A 23298-nucleotide genomic window follows, 5' to 3' on the forward strand; every position below is an offset into this window, starting at 1 on the left:
CTGTGGGACACATGCTCTTCCCACTGCTCTCCAGATTTCCCCATCCCTCGCTCTTTCTTCACTCCGATATCTCCCAACTATCTGCCTGATTTGTGACCTTTAGGAAGATTACTGGAATTTGCTCCATCTCTACAAAATCTGATGGACTCTTTGATCTGCCCCTTAACTGTGATTATGTTTATCCATTCCTATCTCTGCCTAACTCATTTTTTGTACAAATACGCTCTGTGACAGACAAGCCTCATTAGATGCATCTTGGACAAAGCATGCAGTTGATCACTGTGTTTTACTGTCCATTCAAATGCATCACATTTCCTTCAGTTTGTTGGCAAAAAAAAAAAAAAAAAGAGCAATCTTTCATTGCCCATGTGCAGCTGATTCTCTGAGGAAAGCTGGGGGGAGTTGGTGCAAAGGGTGTTTAAAACTGAGCAGATGACTGCAGAGGAGAAGAGTGATGGTAGGAAAACTAATGCAAGTCCCATGGGGTCAATGGGAGTAGAAATGAGGAGGGGATGTTGAGGAGTAATTTTGTGCACACAGTGACCGAGAAAAGTTCATAAGGGAACATCCTGGATCAATATCAGTTGCCAAGTGCTGATTAAAATCCTTGCTTAAACACAACTATATATAAATAGCAAATGAATGTCGGTTGGATTCTTCCTCATTAAGGTCACTCCAGACACCTCTCCAGTTTGCTGTACAAGTTCTCAACACATAAAAAAAAGACAGGAAGGCACAAGGCACAGGAGGCTTCTGTGGGTTGTAATGGGCCCCAGGGGGCATTTGCTGCTGAGTCCATCAACCTCCAGTGCAGAGAGAAGAGAAGATTGCACAAAGTGCTCAAGAAGACAAAGTCAGAAGGAACGGTGAAGTTTCTTGGAGTATTAATGGGCCCCTCTGAGGGCCATTCACAAGCAATCTTCCCCTGGGACTCGTTAGAGCAGATAATTGGAAGCCACGATTGCAGGCAGACCAAGGCACTGGGATGGTGGCTGTGATGCTGAGAAAAGCCTCCTTTGTCTTGCGAAGCAGAAAGTCCAAGCCCTGATCCCCAGAGCCTTGGCAGGGAGATTCTGTCCCTCATGCTGGCTCAGGGCCCTTCCTGAAAGAGAAGGGGACAGCAGCTCCCAGACTCTGCATGGGGTGCAAGGATGCCATGATGCCCAAGTCCCATGTGGGCAGTGTGTCTCACCCCAGGATGTGGGATGTGAGAAGGGACCACTCTGAACAAGCAGTCAATCCCGATGAAACTTTGAACTTCAGATCTCTCAGGGCCGAGGTGAAGGCACCCTTCCTCACTGGGAAGTTTGGCTCTGATGATGCCACGTGTGATACTAACCCACATGCAGAGCTCCTTTCACATCCTGCACTTTTTCCACAATAAACCCATGCAGCACTACAGGCTCGGGGATGAGTGGCTGGATGACTGTGAAGAGCAAAGGGACCTGGGAGTGTTGGTTGATGCTTGGCTGAATGTGAGCAGACAGCATGCCCAGGTGGCCGTTAGGGAAAACGGCATCCTGGCCTGCAGTAGAAATAGTGTGGCCAGCAGGAGCTGGGAGGACATCACCCCCCTGTACTCAGCACTGGTGAGGTCACACCTCAAGTTCTGTGTTCAGTTTTGGGCCCCTCACTACAAGAAAGACCCTGAAACTTGTCCAGAGAAGGGCAACAAAGCTGGTGAGGGGTCTGGAGCACAGGTCTTATGAGGAGTAGCTGAGAGAGCTGGGATTGTTCAGACTGGAGAAGACGAGGCTCAGAGGAGACCTCCTGCACTCTCCCACATCCTAAAGGCAGGTTGTGATGAGGAGGGGTTTGGCCTCTTCTGCCAGGCAACAAACAGGACCCGAGGAAGTGGCCACAAGTTGTACCAGAGGAGCTTTAGCTTAGACATAAGGAAGAACTTGTTCTCTCAGAGAGTGGTCAGGCACTGCAATGGCTGCTCAGGAGGTTGCGGAGGCTCCGTCCCTGGCAGCGTTCAACAGATGTCAGGATGAGGAGCTGTGAGATCTGGTTTAGTGCTTGTGGTAGTAATGATGATGGGAGGACGGTTGGACTCGATGATCTTACAGGACATTTCTGACCATGCAATGTTATGATTCTGTGATTCTATGACTATTCTATTACAACTCAGTAATTCTGACATCACTGCTCTCCGCATTTCTGATACACCACTGTGGCATTGCTGAACTCCTATCCACTGTGACAGCACAGTGACTTCAACATCACTGTGCTTGTACCTGCTATCATAGAATCCTGGCATATCCCGCAATGGAAGGGACCCATAAGGATCATTAAGTCCAACTTTTGGCTCCACACATCTGCCCTAAAAGCAGACCGTATGACTGAGTGTGTTGCCTTGTCACGGAGTTATCTAGAGCAATCTGTGCCCCTGACAGAGGGCAGCAGGCCTGCAGTCCTACTGGTCAAAAATTAAAGTATGAATGATAATAACAATAACAACAACAATAATAATAACAAATCAGCGGCAACAATCTAAGGAGGAAACATAATTTTACTAAATATGGTATTGGAATGCAAGATAAAAGATAACACAATATTATAAAATAAAATTGAAATTTAGGGTAATAAATCATATAAAATGAGAGAGTGAGCGTCTGAAACCAAAAGCCTTGCTTTGAACTGCAGGCGCACGGCTGGGGAGCGAAGCCACACACTGCAGGGCAGCGAGCAAGGGAGAGATCCTGGGACTTCCTGCCATGACTGATCTTCCCCTCTGAACTCAGAGTCCTCTGGGTATGCAGTTCTTCTCTCCTGAGAGCCAGGGATCCAGAAAGTTGTCCGTCCACAGAACTGGAGTATTTACTCCTTAATTCCCTGTGCTTTACATGATGATATGATGTGGAGTACCAATAACAAGGATCGTAAAACCATGACACCAGATGGGGCATTTGCAGCTTTGCTAGGCACACACAATCTGCTAGGACAAACAATGCTGCAGGAATCAATCTGTGTACTGGTGATTAATTCATCTGACTTCAAAGTACGTTGTGCAGAGATGACCCTGTTGTCTATCAGGAGCTGCCAATGCAGAGACCTAAGGACATCCCCAGGGAGAGCAGTGAGGAAGAGAAAATGACATCTTCTGCTGGAGAGCTGGGCCGGGCTGCTGGGACACAGGGAGCTCATAAAAGTGGGCAGTGCTGCAGAGAGACAGCTGTGCCCAGGAGCAGCTCTTCTACACAGCACAGCCTGCAGGTGACAGGAGGAGAGCAGAGAAAGGAGAGAGAGCTTGTAGGATGTGTATGGTGTGAGCAGGCTGTGAGCTCACTGGAGGAGCATCGCTGACAGCCTCTGACAAGGTCAGTCTCACTGCAGGCTATGACTCTGCCGCCTGCCAGGCTCGGTGCTCAGCCTGCCTGGGGAGCTGCCCAGGGCGCTGCGGGGAGATGTGTGGGGGGAAGGAGCCCCTCGGCAGGGCAGGGCAGGGCAGGGCAGGGCAGGGCAGGGCAGGGCAGGGCAGGGCAGGAGCCTTCTGCTGCTGGGGGCATGGGGATCACAGCTTCAGCGCTCCCAGAGTGTCTCCAAGGGCACTTTGCAAGAGGAGAGACAAGGCAGGGATTTTCCCATACCTGTCCTTAGGGAAGGAGAATGAGTTGGAGGCAGAAATCTGAAAGGAGATGTGAAATATGAACACAGCTATAAGAGTCCTGAACTGTACGTTTCTCAGTCTGCAGTTACATGCACAAACTCCTCATGTGCTTTCAGCCCCTCTTCTCCCAAAGGATTGCACCAGCTGAGATTTCCATGCTTCTCTGCAGACATGAATAATGCACTTGTCCAGCAAACAGGCAGCTTTCTCTAGTAGAAATTCAAGTGCACAGAGGTAGGAATGGGCACTCTGAGTGCAGACAGACAAAAGATACGAGGAATGGAAATATGTCATAGGAAGAAAGTATCCAGGAGGCTGGGATATGATTAGGCAATGAGAGGAAAGCAAGAGCTCCTTCATCTTCGACTTCTCAAGGGATGGTGAAGCTCATGTAAATTCAAGTTATGGAGTTAAATGAACCCTGTCCTAAGAGAAAGAAACACTGTTATAGTATAGGGGTGGAGTGTCTCTGAAAAAGCTCTTGACTCGTCATTATCTTCTGCACTCTGAACAGGACTCCAGGCCCAGCAGGAACTGCAGATGCCCAACAGCAGCTCCATCAGCCAGTTCCTCCTCCTGGCGTTGGCAGACACGCGGCAGCTGCAGCTCCTGCACTTCTGGCTCTTGCTGGGCATCTACCTGGCTGCCCTCCTGGGCAACGGCCTCATCAGCACAGCCATAGCCTGCGACCACCGCCTGCACACCCCCATGTACTTCTTCCTGCTCAACCTCGCCCTCCTCGACCTGGGCTGCATCTCCACCACTCTCCCCAAAGCCATGGCCAATGCCCTCTGGGACACCAGGCACATCTCCTATGCTGGATGTGTTGCCCAGACCTTTCTGTTTGCATCTCTGTATTCAGCAGAGTATTCCATTCTCACCATCATGTCCTATGACCGCTACGTTGCCATCTGCAAGCCCCTGCACTACGGGACCTTGATGGACAGCAGAGCTTGTGCCACCATGGCAGCAGCTGCCTGGGGCACTGGGCTTCTCCATGCTCTGCTGCACACTGCCAGTACATTTTCTCAGCCACTGTGCCGAGGCAATGCTGTGGATCAGTTCTTCTGTGAAATCCCCCACATCCTCAAGCTCTCCTGCTCTGAATCAGACTACCTCAGGGAAATTGGTTTCATTGTGTTTACTCTTCTTGCCATATTTGCGTGTTTTGTTTTCATTGTTGTGTCCTATGTGCAGATCTTCAGGGCCGTGCTGAGGATGCCTTCTGAGCAGGGACGCAAAAAAGCCTTCTCCACGTGCCTCCCTCACCTGGCTGTGCTCTCCCTGTTTCTCAGCACTGACTTTTTGGCCTACATGAAGCCCCCATCCATCTCCTCCCCATCCCTGGATCTGGTGGTTACATTTCTGTACTCAGTGGTGCCTCCAACACTAAACCCCCTCATCTACAGCATGAGGAACCAGGAGCTCAAGGATGCAGTGAGGAAAATGTCATGGACAAATTTCAGTAGGGATCGTCTTCTCATCTGCCTGAACAAATGACTCAGTTTTTTCTGAAACATGTCTATGTTGTCTTAGAAATATTGAATGGCCTGTACTGAAAAGGACTATAAAGATCATCTAGTTTCAACCCCACTGTTACAGGCAGGGTACCAACCACCAGAGCAGGCTGCCCAGAGCCTCTCATTTCCAGCCTGGCCTTGAAAGCCTCCAGGGATGGGGCATCCACAACTTATGTGGGCAACCTGTCCCAGGGCTTTACTACCCTCTGGGTGAAAAACCTCCTTTTAATATCTAGCCTAAACCTCCCCAGCCTCAGTTTAAAACCGCTCCCCCTTGTTCTATCACCAGCCACTGTGCTAAACAGCCATTCCCCCTCCTCTTTATACATTCCCTTGAAGTACTGGAAGGCCACAATGAAGTTTCCTCAGAATCTTCTCTTCCACAAACTAAGCAAGTCCAGTTCCCTCAACTTTTCTTCCTAGCAGAGCTGCTCCAGCCTTCTGATCATCTTAGTGCCCTCCTCTGGACCCACTCCAACAGGGGAAGCTGGGGGGCCCACAGGCAAATGAGGGCTCTGCAGTGGTGCTGCTGAGCTAGCAGGACAGATGGAGAGGGACTCAGCAGTAGAGAGAGTCTGACACTGATGACCCAAAATGGTTCATGGATGTTTGTTTTCACTGAGAAGAAATCAGAGTTTCTTGGCTTCCCAGTGGCCATTTCAGCACTGGGTCACCCCCAGGAATCCAGTGACTTCTCTGGGGGCATTGAGTGTGCTGGGTTGGGCTGCAGCTGCAGGGACAAAAACAACATTGGCAGTGTACTGCCCTGAGACCTTCTTCCCAAGTTCCATCTGCAGCTTCCAGAGGGCTCTGCTCTCCTGCAGGTCCTCTTGGAAAGCTGCCTGTCCCAGACACGATCTCTGGGGCCCTTGGAGATGGCATGGGATGCTTGTGATCACACAGTGGAGCTTTGCTCCTTTTCCTTTTTTCCCATTAATAATTATCATTTCCTGTCTACTTATGTAAAGTACTTGTCCTAGTGGGAAGGTGAACCACACTGGTGGGATATGGCTGAGGAGTGTGTTCTCTTCTTAGGCAAATTGTATTGTGCTTTACTGTTGTTTGTTTTAAAGCAGGAAGCAACATCCTATGCCTGTGTGCAGACAGTTCTCTTAGGGAAGCAGGTAAAGGAATGGTGTAAAGGAACTGTACCATCCAGCTGCAGACTCCAGTGGAGAATTCTGGTGTAGGGAAAAGTGATGCAAGGGCCAGGTGGCATACAGCAGACACGTCAGGCCTGGGGAGGTGAGCAGTCAGGTTGTCTGTACTGTGTCAGACCTCAAGCAATTGCTTCTCCTGCCTATGCAGATCTCCTTAGGAGACACCCTCAATCAACATCAGTTGGACAATGGTGCTCCAAAAGCAACAAGATGCACCTTGTAAAATCAGAAAACATTTTTCTTGGGTGCCCTTTGAAATCTTCTTTCTTTCCTATAGGAAACATGGAGTGAAGTGTGAGTAAACTCAGAATCAAGTGTGAGGCAATCCCGGAGTAAAGTGTGGGTAGGCCCGAAGAGAGAGTGCACACACCCAGGGTAGGGTGCCAGTAAAGCCCAGAGAAAAGTGTGAGTAAAACAGGAGTAAAGTGTGAGTAATGTTGAAGAAAAGTTTGAGGAATCCTTGAGTAAAATGTGAGTGGAACGCAGTCAAAACAGAAGTATGAGTAAACCCAGAGTACAGTGTTCATAAACCCAGAGTAAAGTGTGAGTAAAAGCCAGAGTAAAGTGTGAATCTGCCCAGAGTAGAGTAAGACTAAACTCAGAGTGAAGAGTGTGCATGTCTGGTGCAAAATGTGAGTAAAACCTGGAGAAAATTGTGAATAAACTAGGAGTCCAATGTGAGTAAACTTGGAGTCAAGTGTGAGAAACTCCCAGAGCAAAGTGTGGGTTGGTCCAGAGCAAAGTGTTGGTAAATGTGGAGTAAAGTTTGAGGAAAACCCACAGTAAGGTGTGAGTCTACCCGTATTAAAGTGTGGATAGGCCCAGATGACAGAGTGTTCACACCAGGAATAGAGTGTCTGTAAAACCTTGATATTAATGTGAGTAAGCCCTGTGTAAAGTGTGTGTAAGGTTGAAGAGCAATTTGAGTAAACCTTGATTAAAGTGCCAGTGAAACACACTCAAAAATGAAGTTGTGAGTAAAGCCGAAGTAAAGAGTTAGTAAACGTGGAGTAAAGTATGAGTAAAATTGAGTTAGGTTCGAGTGCACCCAGAATTGCATAAGCATAACTCAGAGTAAAGAGTGTGCAAACCTGGTGTAGAGTCATTTTTGTGACTCAACATTTCCATCTGCAAGCCCCTGCACTACAGGACCTTGATGGACAGCAGAGCTTGTGCCACCATGGCAGCAGCTGCCTGGGGCACTGGGCTTCTCTATTCCCTCCTGCACACTGCCAATACATTTTCTCTGCCTCTCTGCCATAGCAATGCTGTGGATCAATTCTTCTGTGAAATCCCTCAGATCCTCAAACTCTCCTGCTCAAAATCCTACGTCAGGGAAGTTGGGCTTCTTGTCTTGTACTGTCCTTGTCTTATCTGGATGTTTTGTTTTCATTGTTTTGTCGTATGTGCAGATCTTCAGGGCCGTGCTGAGGATGCCCTCTAAGCAGGGACGGCACAAAGCCTTCTCCACGTGCCTTCCTCACCTGGCCGTTGTCTCCCTCTTTGTCAGTACTGCCATGGATGCCTATCTGAAGCTCCCCTCAATCTCCTCCCCTTTCCTGGACCTGGTGGTGTCATTTCTGTACTCGGTGGTGCCTCCAGCAGTGAACCCCCTCCTCTATGGCATGAGGAACCAGGAGATCAAGACTGCAGTGAGCAATACATACTTCTTCGGCATCCGCAAGATGCATGCCAGCCTAAGATGAGTCTCACAGTAATTCAGAAATTGTTAGAATAATCTCTTGTTTCTATTTTTCTTCTTATTATTATTTTCACAGACATGACTTCAATTTAAATCCGTTATTCTTGGCATGTTTCATTTTTGTAGTGTTTTGACACTCTCATCTCATGTACCCATAGAACAAGGAGCTCTGTTGATAAGTACAATAAGGAAGACAGCAGAAATTCACACACACAGAATCACAGAATCACAGAATCACCCGGGTTGGAAGGGACCTCAAGGATCACGTAGTTCCAACCCCCCTGCCCAGCAGGGCCACCAAACACACACATTCAGATCAGGTTGCCCAGGACCCCGTCCAACCTGGCCTTGAACACGTCCAAGGACGGGGCATCCACAACCTCCCTGGGCAGCCCGTTCCAGGCCCTAACCGCTCTCCTTGTGAAGAACTTCCCCCTAACATCCAACCTCAATCTTCCCTCCTTCAACTTGGATCCATTTCCCCTAGTCCTGCTGTTGTCAGCCCTTCTGAAGAGTTTACTCCCCTCCTGGGTGTAGGTTCCCTTCAGGTATTGATAGGCTGCAATGAGGTCACCCCGCAGCCTTCTCTTCTCCAGGCTGAACAAGCCCAACTCCCTCAGCCTGTCCTCATAGGGGAGGTGCTCCAGCCCCCTGAACATCTCAGTCGCCCTCCTCTGGACCCTTTCCAAAATCTCAATGTCTTCCTTGTACTGAGGGCTCCACACCTGGACACAGGACTCCAGATGGGGCCTCACAAGAGCCGAGTAGAGTTGTCTGTGCTCCCATGTTTTACCACCTCTGAAACTGGAGGAGCGACTCATGTAGGCAGGAGTGGTGCAGGGTCCAGGAGCCCAGCTGCAACACAGAGCAGCAGCCTCACTGTCATTGGGCTGCCCCTTAATGCCCAGTGGTTCCATCCTCTCTTTTGTGTTTGAGTCATGGCCGCAGCTTCCCAGCTCCAATGGCCACAGAGAGCAGCACGATGTGGTCTTTGCAGTGCTGCTCTCTTCTCACTTCCATCCCTCTTCCCCTTCCTCTCTACATCCTTGTGGACACACGTGGACCAGGAAGGTGGCTCTGGACTTTTGCCACCCTCAGCCTCTCACACCAGCCATTTCCAGCACTGACTGCATGTTTATGGCAGAGCTTTTTCCTGAAGCTGTCTCCATGCTCCTGGTGGTAAAGCAGGGCTGTCTGCAGACCCCTGTGTAGGACACGGCTGGAGCAGCACTGGGTCTGAAAAGCAGGATTGCTGAGAAGTGTGGTGCACTGAGGGCTGCCATGGGCACTTGTGCTGGGGAACCCACCCCGAACACACCTGTCCTGTGCAGTGCAGTCATTGCAGAGCCGTGCCTGGGACAGTGCACTGATAGGCCACAGATGGGAAACCCAGCACGGCCATCAGGAGGTGGAACCAGGAACGGCACACAGGGAGCCGGGCAGGAGGCAGCGGTGTGCCCTGGCAGAGCAGTCAGGGAAGGCTGAGGGCACATCACTGCAGCCTGTGAGAGCCTGCATGGAGATCTTAGAGAATACAGAGCCACACTCCGTGCTGTTGTGCACAGTGGGGGGATGAAAGTGATGGGTGAATCTGGAGGCACTCTGCCTGAAGGTAAGGAAAAGATTTTCCACTCAATTCAAGGCTCCTCTTGAGCAAGGTGGCTACTGTCATGTCCCTACTAGGATGAGTGCTTATGGGATGTGTTTCCTGTTCCAAATTGCCGCCTGCTGGACAAGCAGCCTCCTGAGACAAACAAGTCCACACCATCAGCATCACAACTTGTGCCTTCCAAGCTCTGCTTGCTAAGAAACATAGAATCACAAAGGTTGGAACCTTTACTGTCATCTCCATCACTTTCACTCCGCGGACTGTCAGAGCTCAGGTGGGATATGTTGCTTTCAAGCCCTGTAGTGTTCGTACATAAAGCCTGAAACAAAGTGTGCTGAAATCAGACCCTACTGTGCAGAAAATAATAGTAATAAATAAAGCATGAAGAAAAGATGATGTAAAGCAGCAGCTTTACAGCTGAGAAGTCTGTGTTGGTTTAACAAGTGAGGGCCTCCACACTCCTGAGAAAAGGATCTGCTACTGCCTAGATTCTTTTGCTGTTTTGTGCTGTCACTGGCAGAGGTCTTGCAAAGTCAGTCTGCATAGGACTTCCCTATCTTGATGCTGGACAGAGGCTTTTATTCCAGAGTTATCTGCATTGGGCATCGCAGAAGAAAGGCAGTTCCTGCACCAGCAATTGTATGTTTCTTCATATAAGGTCACAACTCATGGTTCTGTTCTGTGCTCGGAGTGATTTGTCTTCACTCTTGAATGCTGTGATTTAATTTTCCTTCAGTGAGTATGAGTCACAAATGAATGCTTATTCCTTTTTGCCTCTACAGCTCAATAAATCTTATTTTTCCCTTACTCTGCAGATCGACCTGATGAGTCTTTTGGCTTTATTTGCTGCATTTTCCTTAGCTAGACAAGAACATTATGGTCTAGTGGGATGAGCTGATGGGTTCCATCCCAGCCTCTTGAAGCGACCTGCTCTTGAGTCTTACAGCCTGTGTTTGCAAGAGATGATTCAAGGTTTTCAACGCTCTCACATGAGCTTCTTACTGCACAATCAAATATAGGCAAGGCCACACAGGTGGAACCAAGTGGGCACCACCTGCAGGCTGCCCTGCTCCACGGAGCTGCTGAGGCTGTCCCAGGGCCAAGGAATCTGAGCATCCCAGCACAGCCATGAAGGCCACATCAGACACACAGCACAGTAAGGCACTACTCTGACTTCTCTGTGTGCAGTGCTATTCTGGTCAAGGTCACTGCTCAGGATGTTCTTGAACAAGGCTTCAATTATGCAGGCTTTGACTGCCCCCACAAATAGGGCATATATAATTTCTTAGTGACTCCAATTCCAGTGAGTCCAACTAAAAACAGTCTTACTAACATCCAATCTAAATCTCCCACTTTTAGTTTGAAGCAATTCCCCTTCGTCCTATTTCTATCCAACCATCTCATCCTAACCCTGGCGTTTGGCATCTCATCCTCAGATGGAAACCCAGGGGCTGAAAGGGGACTAAGGTCCTCACAGAACCATGGGACTGGGGAGTCCTCTTAGCTGAATTCAGATGTTCACAACGATGTGCCTGTGCGAGCCCCTCATCTGAATGCTTGGCATTTATTCCCAATGGAGTGGGGTCTCCATTGTTCAAGCAGACCCTGGGCGATGACCAAGGTGCCTGGGGTGCTCCTGGATGTGTGCTAGTGCTTGTAAACTGCGTGGGAAACATCTGAGATAGACACCTCCTTCCTGAGCATCAGCTGAGGGCCAGAGAGGGAACAGAGGATGTCCAAGAATGCCTAACTGACAACAGACTCCAGTATCAAGGGCACCCAAGTGTGCCTTTTCCACCCACCTCCATGGAGCGTACAGAGTTATTCAGCTGGATAAATGGATGAGTTCATAAAAGAAGACACAGATTTTCTCTGTTCTTCATCTGCTGCACATTCTGGAGCACAAAGCACTACGGAACTAACACACATCTTTATTCTTCAGCTGAAGAAACTTCATGTTACTCAAGGCTCACATGTTAATAGCATCAGAAGCAACCCGGTGTCACGCCAGTTCCCTGGGGTGCCCAGCAACTCACATAGAATCATAGAATCACAAGGTTGGAAACGACCTGTAAGATCACCTAGTCCAACCATCCTCCCATCATCGTTACTACCACAAGCTACTACACCATATCTCATAGTTCCTCATCCAGACATCTGTGAACACTGCCAGGGACGGCAACTCCACCACCTCCCTGGGCAGCCATTCAGTGCCTGACCACTCTCTGAGAAAAAAAGTTCTTCCTTATTGCTACTCTAAACCTCTCCATGCTTCCAGCTGTTTCTTTGGGTCCTGTTTGTTGCCGGGGAGAAGAGGCCAAATCCCTCTCCACCACAACTTCCCTTCAGCAAGCTGTAGAGTGCACTGAGGTCTCCCCTGAGCCTCCTCTTCTCCAGACTAAACAATCCCAGCTCCCTCAACCGCTCCTCATAAAGTTTGTGCTCCAGACCCCTCACCAGCTTTGCGCCCTTCTCTGGACACTCTCCAGGGCCTCAATGTCTTTCTTGTAGTGAGGGGCCCAAAAGTGAACACAGTACTCGAGGCGTGGCCTCAGAAGAGCTGAGTACAGAGGGATGATTACCTCTCTGCTCCTGCTGGCCATGCTATTTCTAATGCAGGCCAAGATGCTGTTGGCCCTCTTGGCCACCTGGGTATACGGTTGGCTCATGTTCAGCCAAGCATCAACCAACACCCCCAGGTCTCTTTCCTCTTCGTTGTCATGCAGCGACTCAGCCCTAAGCCTGTAGCACTGCATGGGGTTATTGTGGCCAAAGTGCAGGACCCGGCACTTGGCCTTGTTGAACCTCATCCCACTCACCTCAGCCCAGTGATCCAGCTTATCCAGATCCCTCTGAAGGGCTTCCCTACCTCAGGCAGATCGACACTACCTCCCAACTTGGTGTCATCTGCAAACTTACTGAGGGTGCACTCAATCCCCTCATCTAGGAAATCAGTGAAGATATTAAACAGGATGGTTCCTAGTACCGACCCCTGGGGGGCACCGCTTAAAACGGGTCGCCAGCTGGACTTAACTCCATTAACCATTACGTGCTGGGCATGGCCCTCTAGCCTGTTCTTTAACCAAAGATGAGTATACTTGTCCAGGCCAGTTTCCCCAGGAGAATACTGTGAGAGACCATGTCAAAGCCTTTGCTCCCAAGGGACGCATGCTACAAGTGTCCTGAATGGGTCAAAGTCCACCCTCCCTGCCACTTTTCCTTCTGGCACGCCAGTGACTCCACCAGTAAATCTGCCACTCACACTCCCTGGTGGCCCTTAGTCTCTCCACCTCCTCCTTCAGCTCCCCCACCAGGCTGAGCAGCTCATCCACCTGCTCACACCTCACACTGCTGGAATCCCTGCCACCCTCCCCCGGCAGCAGCAGGCTCAGGCACTCCCTGCACCCTCAGATCTGAACAGCCGCATTTCTGGCAGGCCCTTCGTCTGGGTCACCACGGTCTTCCTGCAGTGATCCCGCTGTCTTGTGGAGACCGTGTTGAAGCCTGTGGTCTCAGAGAGTGCCCAGAGGAACGCCTGTCTCCTGAGCCGAGAGGGACAACCCTTACACACCCTGCCACTTGACCCACCTCCCACACCCACAGCTGCAGCACCGCAGAGGCAGCGTGGGCTGAGCTCACACACAGACTTACCATCGCCCTTCTCAGCAGGCAGCAACAACCTGCTGTGCTCTGTGGCCGGAAGCGAGCCTCCGCCGAGGCTATTGGAAGATTATCACCATGGACCAGGTGTCGAGGTCAATAGTGGGCAGTGCCAGCCCCACCATGCTCACTCAACAGCCTGCCTACAAGCTGCCAGCCTACTGGCACAAGTGCAGCCCTGCTACTGGCTGAAAAAAAGCCTGCCCTGAAAGTGAGCTTCCTCAGAGTTTACTCACATTTTACTCCAGGTTTACTCATACTTTACAATGTGCTTTACTCACCCTTTACTTTGGTTTTACTCCCAATTTATGCTGGGTTGACTCTTACTTTACTCAGTGTGTACTCACACATTCCTCTGTTTCACTCACACTTTACTCCACAATTACCAGCACTATACTCCAGGTTTACACACACTTTATGCCAGGTTTGCACACAATTTGCTCTGGGTTTTCTCTTACCCTTCTCCATGTGGACTCACATTTTCCTCTGGATTTTACTCACACCTTACTCCACATTTGCTAACACTATACTCCAGGTTTTCTCACACTTGACACCAGGTTTGCTCACACTTCTCTCCCTGTTGTTTTTCTCACAATTCATTCCATGTTTACTAACACTAGGCTGTGGGTTTTCTCACACTTTACTTATGGTTATCTCCCAGTTTACTTCAAGTTTATTCTCACTTTACTTTGGGTTTACTCAATCTTTTTAGTGTGTTTTACTCACAATTTACTCAAGGCTTACTCACACTTTTCTTCCAGTTTACACACACTTTATTCTAGGTTTACCCAAACTTTTCTGCAGATTTTACTTACTCTCTAATTCATCTGTACTCACTTTCTACTCTGGGTCTACCCACAGTTTACACCTGGTCTTACTCATGTGTGAAGTAGATTCTGCTTTTGCAGTAGATTTTCCAGTATTTTCTGCATGCAGCATCGGATAAGTAACCTTTTAAGAAAACTCCTGAACAGAGTGAAGTTGAGACTGTAGCATTTCAACCTAGGTAGAATTGGCACTGGCGCTAATGCAAAGGAGAGACAGAATGAGTGAATGAATTGTCCTCCTATTGCTGTATAAATTCCTGAACATACACAAAGACAGCAGGTTGGTAACGCACATTGCATGGTGAAAATGTAAACGTAGCTATGGAAGTGTAGCCACAGCTATGGAAGCGTAACACAGCTATGGAAGTGTAACGTAGCTATAGAGTCAGAACACTGTGAGCCTGAGATGCTCAACCACTGAGTGCCAGGAGAGGCTTTACCTGCGTCAGACCCAGAGGATATAATGGATTTCACTAACTAGCTGTGCAATTTCTCCCTTGTCAGTAGGGTATGCACCCATTATTGCAATAATGAAGAAACTGTTCTTCACAGAGATCTTTGCCTGATTAGAAATTGTTGATCTTGAGCACATTTCTCACAGTATCTAGGCATAAGATAGGCTCGCTACTGCTATGAAGATCTGTTTTGAAGCTTGCTTGTTTTCTAGCCAATTTACTGTTAGTGGAAATGCCTTGAATACATGTGTTGGACTCTAAAAACCTTGATGGGAAAATAAAGGAGAGTTTTTGCACAAGAACCCTGTGTCATTTTGCTAGCCTGTGACAAGCAGCCCTTGTCTTATGGTGGTGGCAGCAGCGAGACAAACTCTGACACATTGGTGCATATGGCCTGTTCCTGCCTGCCACCTCACTGCCAGTGGATGCCACTGGATGCCCTGTAGAGACAACAGGACTGCTGTCAATTCATATGAGACCCGAGGGCTACCAGGAGTGTAGAGGTACAATAGGAAGGCATGGAAGTGGAAAGAGAGCAGCACTCAAAAGACCTCATCTTGCCTTTGCCCATCACCGTGGCCCCAGCAAAGCAGCAGCCCTGACTTGAAGGCAGTGAGGTGCAGAAGCCCACTGAGTAGTGAGGGGCAGCCTCCAAGGAAATTTGGGCTGCTGCTCCATTTGGCAGCTGGGCCCTTGGCTCCTGAATCCCTGCTGCGTAAGGGGGTTTCTCTTCCAGCTCTGGAGGAGAAGGGAAGAAAAGTGAGCTGAGAGAAATAAATGTCTGCTGTCCTCTTCATTGTGTTTATGCACATGTATCTACATAGTTCTGCAGGCACTTGGGATGTCTGGGTACAGACATACTTAACTATAATAACATAATTAAGATAACTATATTTAAAAAGCAATGCAAGTCTTAAGAAATAACAAACATTACATGTAACAAAATGCTGTTCTAATATTTCCTGCTACAGTTGGGAATTTTCCAGAGTTTCCTCAGGGCATCCCTGAGCTTCTGGTTCCTCACACCATAGATAAATGGATTCACCGTGGGAGGTACCACCGAGTACAGAAATGACACCACCAGGTCCAGAGATGGGGAAGAAAGGGAGTGTGGCTTCAGGTAGGCAAACAAGAGAGTGCTGAGAAACAGGGAGACCACAGACATGTGAGGGAAGCACGTGGAAAAGGCTTTGTGCCGTTCCTGCCCAGAGGGCATCCTCTGCACGGCCCTGAAGATCTGCACATAGGACATAACTATGAACACAAAACAACCAAAGATTAAACAAACACTAAAATAGATATTCACAGTTTCCCTGAGGAAGTCTGATTTTGAGCAGGAGAGTTTGAGGATCTGGGCTATTTCACAGAAGAACTGATCCACAGTATTGTGTTGGCAAAGTGGTATTGAAAATGTGCTGACAGTGTGCAGCAGGGAATAGAGAAGCCCAGTGCCCCAGGCAGCTGCTGCCATGGTGGCACAAGCTCTGATGTCCATCAAGGTCCCGTAGTGCAGGGGCTTGCAGATGGCAACGTAGCGGTCATAGGACATGATGGTGAGAAGAAAAATCTCTGCAGAAAATAAGAATAATAAAAAGAAGACCTGAGCAGCACATCCAGCATAGGAGATGTGCCTGGTGTCCCAGAGGGCATTGGCCATGGCTTTGGGGAGAGTGGTGGAGATGCAGCCCAGGTCGAGGAGGGCGAGGTTGAGCAGGAAGAAGTACATGGGGGTGTGCAGGCGGTGGTGGCAGGCTACGGCTGTGCTGATGAGGCCGTTGCCCAGGAGGGCAGCCAGGTAGATGCCCAGCAAGAGCCAGAAGAGCAGGAGCTGCAGCTGCCGTGTGTCTGCCAACGCCAGGAGGAGGAACTGGCTGATGGAGCTGCTGTTGGGCATCTGCAGTTCCTGCTGGGCATGGAGTCCTGTGCAGAGTGCAGGAGATAATGACAAAACAAGACCTTTTTCAGAGACTCTCCTCCCACCATACTATAACAGTTTTTCTTTCTCTTAGGAAAATGTTCATTTTATTTGAATTTATTTTCATGAGTTTCATCAACCCCTAAGAAGTACAAGATTAAGGAGCTCTTACGTTCCTCTCATTTCCTAATCACACCCCAGCTCTGTGGATATTTTCCTCTTTGGAACAATTTCCATGCCTCAGATCTTCTCCCCGTCTGCACTCAGAGTGCCCATCTCAGCCTCTGTGCATTAAATTTCTCTCTTAGGGAAAGCTGCCTGTGTGCAGGATAAGTGCAATATTCATGTCTGCTGATAATTTTGGTAATTTCAGCTGGTACTTTCGGAGAGGAGACGCGGAAAGCACATGAGGAGCTTGTTCATATAATAGCAGATTGAGGAAGGTAGAATTCAGGATTCTCAGAGACGTGTTCAGATTTCACAGCTCCTTTCAGATTTCCCAACTCTTTCCCCTTCCCTAAGAACAGGAAATGGAAAATCCCTTCTTTGTCTCTCCTCTTGCAACGTACCCCTGGAAACACACTGGCATGCAGTGTGTCTTGTGAACCCCCTGCCCCAGGCAGCAGCTGTGGCAGCAGAAGGCCCCTGCCCTGCCCTGCCCTGCCCTGCCCTGCCCTGCCCTGCCCTGCCCTGCCGAGGGGCTCCTTCCCCCCACACATCTCCCCACAGCACCCTGGGCAGCTCCCCAGGCAGGCTGAGTGCTGAGCCTGGCAGGCAGCACAGTCCCTGCCCCGGCACACAGCCCCTGGGGCACAGCAGGACCTGCTCTGCAGGACAGCCCTGGGCACCTGGCTGCAGCCCCGACTGCACAGCCTGCAGCCGTCCTGGGACACGCAGCCCTCAGGGCTGTGCTCTGATGCTGCAGCAGGAAAAGCCCTCAGCTGGAGCAGGTTTTTATCCAAAATAAAGAAATATGGAATGCCTTCAGCCTGTTTTGCAATGGATGTCCCAAATTCATTTATCCCTGCAGTAAAAGTCGCGACGTTGCCTGCAGTGAGAGACTTGCCTTGTCAAGGGCTGTGGGCAATGCTCCTCCAGTGAGCTCACAGCCTAACGTGCCACACAGCGTGTAAGATCTCTTTCTTCTGTCCTGTCACCTGCAGATCATGTCCCCAGCTCTGCTGAATGCTTCACACGAGCTGCTCATGGGCACAACTGTCTCTCTGCAGTGCTGCCTACTTGTATGAGCTCTGTTTCCCAGTAGACCAGGCTAGCTCAGCAGCCAAGAATGTGATTTCTTTCTCTCCCTGCAGATATCCATGTTTCTCCTGAGCTCTTCCAAGGCATCAGGGTCATCTCTGCAGAACGTATTTCAAAGTCAGCTCAATTAATCAACACATCCACTGGATTCCAGAAGCAGGTCAACTAATTCCAAGCCCCAGCCATGTTGCCAACCACCAGATCAGCCTGTCCAGCATCCAATCCATCCTGACCTTGAATGGATCCAGGGTTTGGTCATCCACAGCCTCTTTTGGCAACATTTTCCAGTGCCTGTGTCTAAGAAATGTCTTCCTAAAACAATTTAAAAGCCGTTTCAATTTGTCTAATTACTGTCAGACCATCACTTCCAAATCCTAAAAGTAGGCATCTCATCTGCTGGTGGAAACCCCGGGGCTGAAATGGGATCAGTTCCTCACAGAACCATGGGAGCCAGGAGTCCTCTTAGCTGAGTTCAGATGTGCACAATGAGGTGTCGGTGCGTGAGGCCCTCATCTGAATCCTTGGTCTTTCTTCAACAGGACTGCACTGCTCACACACAGACACTCAGTGATGCCCAAGGTGCCTGGGGTGATCCCAGCTGTGTGCTGGTGCTTGTAAGCTGTGGTGGCAAATCTGTGAGACAGACACCTCCTTCCTGAGCATCAGCTGAGGGCCAGAAGGGAGGCATTCTTGGCCATCCTAAATGCCACCACAGCCCTGTGCTTAGGGCACCCAGTGTGCCTTTTGCACCTGCCCCAAGGAGCATGTGGTGTTATTCTGCTGATCAAATGGATGAACTCACAATAGAAGAGCCAGATCTTCCTCTGTGCTCCACCTGTGGCATACTCTGGAGTTCAAGGCATTACAAAGCTATGACACATTTACATTCTTTCACTGATGACACTGTAGTTTGCTCTGGGCTGTCATGTAAATGGCATCAGAAGTCGTCTCAGGTCATGCAAGTTCCCAGTTCACAGGGAAATGGCAATCACTGCTCCAGTTTTCAATAAGAACAAGCAAGATTATCCAGGCAATTCTGGACCTGTCAGTCTCAAGTCAGTGCCTGGTAAAATTATGGAAAAAAATGATACTGAGAGTTATTAAAAAGCACCTGAAGAACAATTCTGTCAATGGCAGAGAGAACACAAGTTCATGAAGGGAAAGTCCTGTTTAACTTCATATCCTTTTATGACAAGGTCAAATTTAGATGAACTAGGGAAGCCACCTGATGTTATCCTTGAGGATTTCAGGAGAGCTTTTGATATTGTATCTCACAGAATTCGTCTGGGCAAAATGTCCTGCATATTGCTAGACAGAACTATAATGTGGTGGGTGAGCAGTTGGCCAGTGGGTCCGACTCAGAGGGTGGCAAATGGGGTTCCATCAGGCTTGCAGATGGCCACTGGCAGGGTTCCCCAGGGCTCTGTTTGAAGACCACTTCTTTTTAATGCATTTGTGATTGAGTGCAGGTATGGCTAGAAAATGTTTTGAGTAAGTTTGCTGCTGGTACCAAATAGGGTGGAGCTCCTTGCCTCCATTGAGAGTGGAGAGGACTTTCAGAGAGATGTGCTCCAGTTAGAGAACTGGGTAAGCACAAAATGCAGATGAAGTATAATGAGAACAAGTGCGTGATTCTGAACCCGGGTAGGGGCAGCCCTGGACATACACACTGACTGGATATGGGACTTTGGAGAGCAGTCCCAATGAAAGGGATTCAGGGTCTTGGTCAGCATGAAATTGAATGTGAGTCAGCAGTGTGCCCAGGCAGCCAGGAAGGCCAACTGTCCCCTGGGATGCACTGAGCATGGCATTGCCAGCTGGGTGAGGGAAGGGATTGTCCTGATCTGCTCTGCACTGCTGCAGCCTCACCTGGAGCACTGGGTGCACTTCTGGGCACTGCAGAACATAAAGGACATAAAACTACGGGACACTGTCCAAAGGAAGGCACCAGAACTGAGACTCTGAAGTTCAAAGTTTCATCTGGATTGACTGCTTGTTCAGAGTGGTCCCTTCTCACATCCCACGTCCTGGGATGAAACACACTGCCCACAGGGGACTTGGGCCTCGCGGCATCCTTGCACCCCATGCAGAGTCTGGCAGCTGCTGTCCCCTGCTTTTTCATTTGACAACACACAAACCTCCACCCCACTGCCCCAGAAAGGGCCCTGAGCCAGCAGAAGAGACAAGATCTCCCTGCCAAGGCTCTGGGGATCAGAGCTTGGTCTTTCTGCTCCATAAGACAAAGGAGGCTTTTCTCAGCATCACAGCCACCATCCCAGTGCCTTCGTCTGCCTGTAATCATAGCTTCCAAAGAGAGCATTCTCTGCTCTAACAAGTCCCAGGGGAAGCTTGCTTGATAATGGCCCTCAGTGGGGCCCATTAATACTCCTAGATACTTCACTGTTCCTTCTGACTTGGTCTTCTTGAGCACTTCATGCAATCTTCTCTGTGCACTGGAGGTTGATGGACTCAGCAGCAAATGCCCCCTGGGGCCCATTACAACCTGAAGAGCCCTCCTGTGCCTTGTGCCTTCCTGTCATCTTCAGGTGTTCAGAACTTGTACAGCAAACTGGAGAGGAATCTGGAGAGAGCTGAAAGGGGAAGAGAATGACGGGCATTTATGAAGACTGTTTATTTATTTATTTATTTAAAGTTGGGTATGAACAGGAAGCTAAAGCAGCACTTGACAATTGATATTGATCCAGGATGTCCCCTAATGAGCTTTGCCCTGTCACCGTGTGGACAAATGTCTGCCTCAGCTACCCTTCCCCATTTCTACTTACATTGGCCCCATGGGACTTGCATCACTTTTCCTCACATTGCCCTTCTCCTCTGGAGTCACCCGCTTAGTGTTACACATGCTTTGCACCGGCCCTCCCCGGCTTTCCTCAGAGAACAAGGTGCACATGGAAAATAAAAGATTTCTCATTTTTTTCCAACAGCAGTTGTAAACATGATACAATTGAATGAACAGTAAAACACAGTGGTCAGCTGCATGCCTTGTCCAAGATACCTCTAGTGAGGTTTGCCTTTCACAGGTAATATTTGTACAAGAAATATGTTAGTCAGAGATAGGAAGGGATAGATAGAATCACAGTTCTCTGCTCTAACAAGTCCCTGGGGAAGCTTGCTTGTGAATGGCCCTCCGTGGGACCCATTAATACTCCAAGAAACTTCACTGTTCCTTCTGACTTTGTCTTCTTGAGCACTTTGTGCAATCTTCTCTCTGCACCAGAGGTTGATGGACTCAGCAGCAAATGCCCCTTAGGGGCTCATTACAACCTGAAGAGCCGTGCTGTGCCTTGTTCCTTCCTGTCATCTTTTTTCAGGTGTTCAGAACTTGTACAGCAAACTGGTGAGGAATCTGGAGAGAGCTAAAAGGGGAAGAGAAGAACAGGCAATACGAAGTCCACTTGTTAATTTTCATATTGTTAGATTTAAACATGAACTTAAAGCAGGACTTTGTGACTGGTATTGATCCAGGATGTCCCCTAATGAGCTTTGCTCTTGTCACTTTGTGGACCAACATCCACCTCAACATCCCCACCCCATTTCTACTCACATTGGCCCCACAGGACTTGCATCTCTTTTCCTCACAACACTGTTCTCCTCTGGAGTCGCTTGCTCAGTGTTTAACCTCCTTCGTACCAACTCCCCCCGGCTTTCCTCATAGAACGAGCCGCACATAGCTGCACATGGGCAAGGAAAGATTTCTCTTTTTTTTTTTTTTTTTTTTTTTTTTTTTTCTTCTTTCTGCCAACAAACAGAAGGAAACATGATGCAATTGAGTGAACAGTAAAACACAGTGGTCAGCTGCATGCCTTGTCCAAGCTGCATCTAACGAGGTTTGTCTTTCACAGGGAATATTTGTACAAGAGATATGTTGGACAGGGATAAGTAAGGATAGATAGAATCACAGTTAAAGAGTTGAGAAAAGAGTTCATCAGACTTTGGAGAGAAGGAGCAAATTCCAGTAATCTCCCTGAAGGTGATGGATCAGCCATATGTTTGGGAAGAATCTGAGTGAAGAACGAGCAAGGGATGGGGACATCTGGAGAGCAGTGGGAAGAGCGTGTGTCCAGATGGCCTGCTGAAAACATGGCCTGAACCATGGTCACAGATTTAGGAGAGCTGGAGACACCTGGAGGATGAGGGACATCAAATACACAGCAGGGTGGAGCAGCGGTGGACGCTGGGCATCGGTCACAGGGCATTGGCAGTGGCACCACTGTCTGTGTCCCTGTACCTGAAAGCATCTGTGTCCTGAAAACACAGTTCTGGAAAACACTGTGCTTTTTGGAAAAATAAATAAATAAATAAATAAATAAAATAAAAGACACAATATCCCCTCAAAAGTGAGCGTTTTCAGCTTAAAAAGGGGGATGACACGTGAGACTATTTGAAGTTAAGAAGTGGTAATACCTATCAGCTCCCACTTGCAGACGTCTTTCTTGTGTTGGAGATCTGAAATGTGGAGGCACTACTCTGCTTAATGCTTTCCTGCATCTTCGAGCCATTTTCTTGTTCAAATAAAAAAAGGTGGAGTGCGACTTCTTAAAGCATTTCTGAATAACAGGACAAGGATGAAACACAACAAACCAAAAGAGAGATTTACATTAGACGTTTGGAAGGAATTTCTAACATTCACAGAATCACAGAATTGTAGGGGTTGGAAGGGACCTCCACAGATCATTGAGTCCAACCCCCTGCCAAAGCAGGTTCCCTACACCAGGTAGTACCTGTAGGCATCCAGGCAGGTCTTGAACATCTCCAGAGAAGGAGACTCCATCACCTCCCTGGGCAGCCTGTTCCAGTGCTGCATCACCCTTACTGCAAAGAAGTTCTTGCGCACATTTTTGAGGAACTTCCTATGCTGCAGTTTCCAGGATTTTCCCCTTGTCCTGTCTTCACTCACCACTCAAAAGAGTCTGGCCTCACCGTTCTGCCCCCCACACCTTAGATATTTATAGACCTGGATCAGGTCCCCTCTCAGTCTTCTTTTCTCAAGGCTGAACAGACCCAGTTCACTCAGCCTTTCGTCATAGCAGAGATGCTCCAGGCCCTTCACCATCTTTGTGGCCCTCCGCTGGACTCTTTCCAAGAGATCCCTGTCTTTTTTGTACTGGGGAGCCCAGAACTGGACACAGTACTCCGGATGAGGCCTTACCAGGGCAGAGCAGAGGGGGAGGATCACCTCCCTCGACCTGCTGGCCATGCTCTTTTTAATGCACCCCAGGATGCCATTGGCCCTCTTGGCCACAAGGGCACACTGCTGGCTCATGGCCAACCAGTCATGGCCACCAGGACACCCAGGTCCCTCTCCGCAGAGCTCCCCTCCAGCAGCTCATCCCCCAACCTGTACCGGTGCACGCAATTATTCCTCCCCAGATGCAAGACTCTGCACTTGCTTTTGTTAAACCTCATCCGTTTTTTTCTGCCCAGCTCTCCAGCCTCTCCAGGTCTCGCTGAATGGCAGCACGGCCTTCAGCCAATCCTCCCAACTTCGTCTCATCAGCAAACTTGCTGAGGGTGGCCACCATCCCCTCATCAAGGTCATTGATGAAGATGTTGAACAAG

At 49.1% G+C, this 23298-nt stretch overlaps 3 protein-coding genes and 1 long non-coding RNA gene across 8 annotated transcripts in view; 1 reads left to right on the forward strand and 3 right to left on the reverse strand.

Annotated features, from left to right (window-relative positions):
* LOC128091903 (olfactory receptor 14J1-like) overlaps positions 1-23298 on the reverse strand; it is a 335467-nt gene that overhangs the window by 226322 nt on the left and 85847 nt on the right. The window lies entirely within an intron of this gene.
* LOC128091909 (uncharacterized) overlaps positions 1-23298 on the reverse strand; it is a 233459-nt gene that overhangs the window by 163302 nt on the left and 46859 nt on the right. The gene's annotated exons all lie outside the window — the stretch shown is intronic.
* LOC128091875 (olfactory receptor 14J1-like) lies at positions 4125-5118 on the forward strand. Its single transcript, XM_052705280.1, has one exon. The coding sequence runs from the start codon at positions 4154-4156 to the stop codon at positions 5111-5113; it is 960 nt and encodes a 319-aa protein (XP_052561240.1). The 5' UTR covers positions 4125-4153; the 3' UTR covers positions 5114-5118.
* Positions 15499-16446, reverse strand: LOC128091908 (olfactory receptor 14C36). The gene has a single exon (XM_052705315.1). The coding sequence runs from the start codon at positions 16438-16440 to the stop codon at positions 15499-15501; it is 942 nt and encodes a 313-aa protein (XP_052561275.1). The 5' UTR covers positions 16441-16446.

This window comes from Tympanuchus pallidicinctus, unplaced genomic scaffold (genome assembly GCF_026119805.1).
Source record: "Tympanuchus pallidicinctus isolate F22 unplaced genomic scaffold, pur_lepc_1.0 scaffold54, whole genome shotgun sequence".
Classification (NCBI taxonomy): Eukaryota; Metazoa; Chordata; class Aves; order Galliformes; family Phasianidae; genus Tympanuchus; species Tympanuchus pallidicinctus.

Coding starts and splice junctions, on each gene's coding strand:
- LOC128091875 (XM_052705280.1), top strand. CDS start 4,154: ATGCCCAACAGCAGCTCCATCAGCCAGTTCCTCCTCCTGGCGTTGGCA.
- LOC128091908 (XM_052705315.1), bottom strand. CDS start 16,440: ATGCCCAACAGCAGCTCCATCAGCCAGTTCCTCCTCCTGGCGTTGGCA.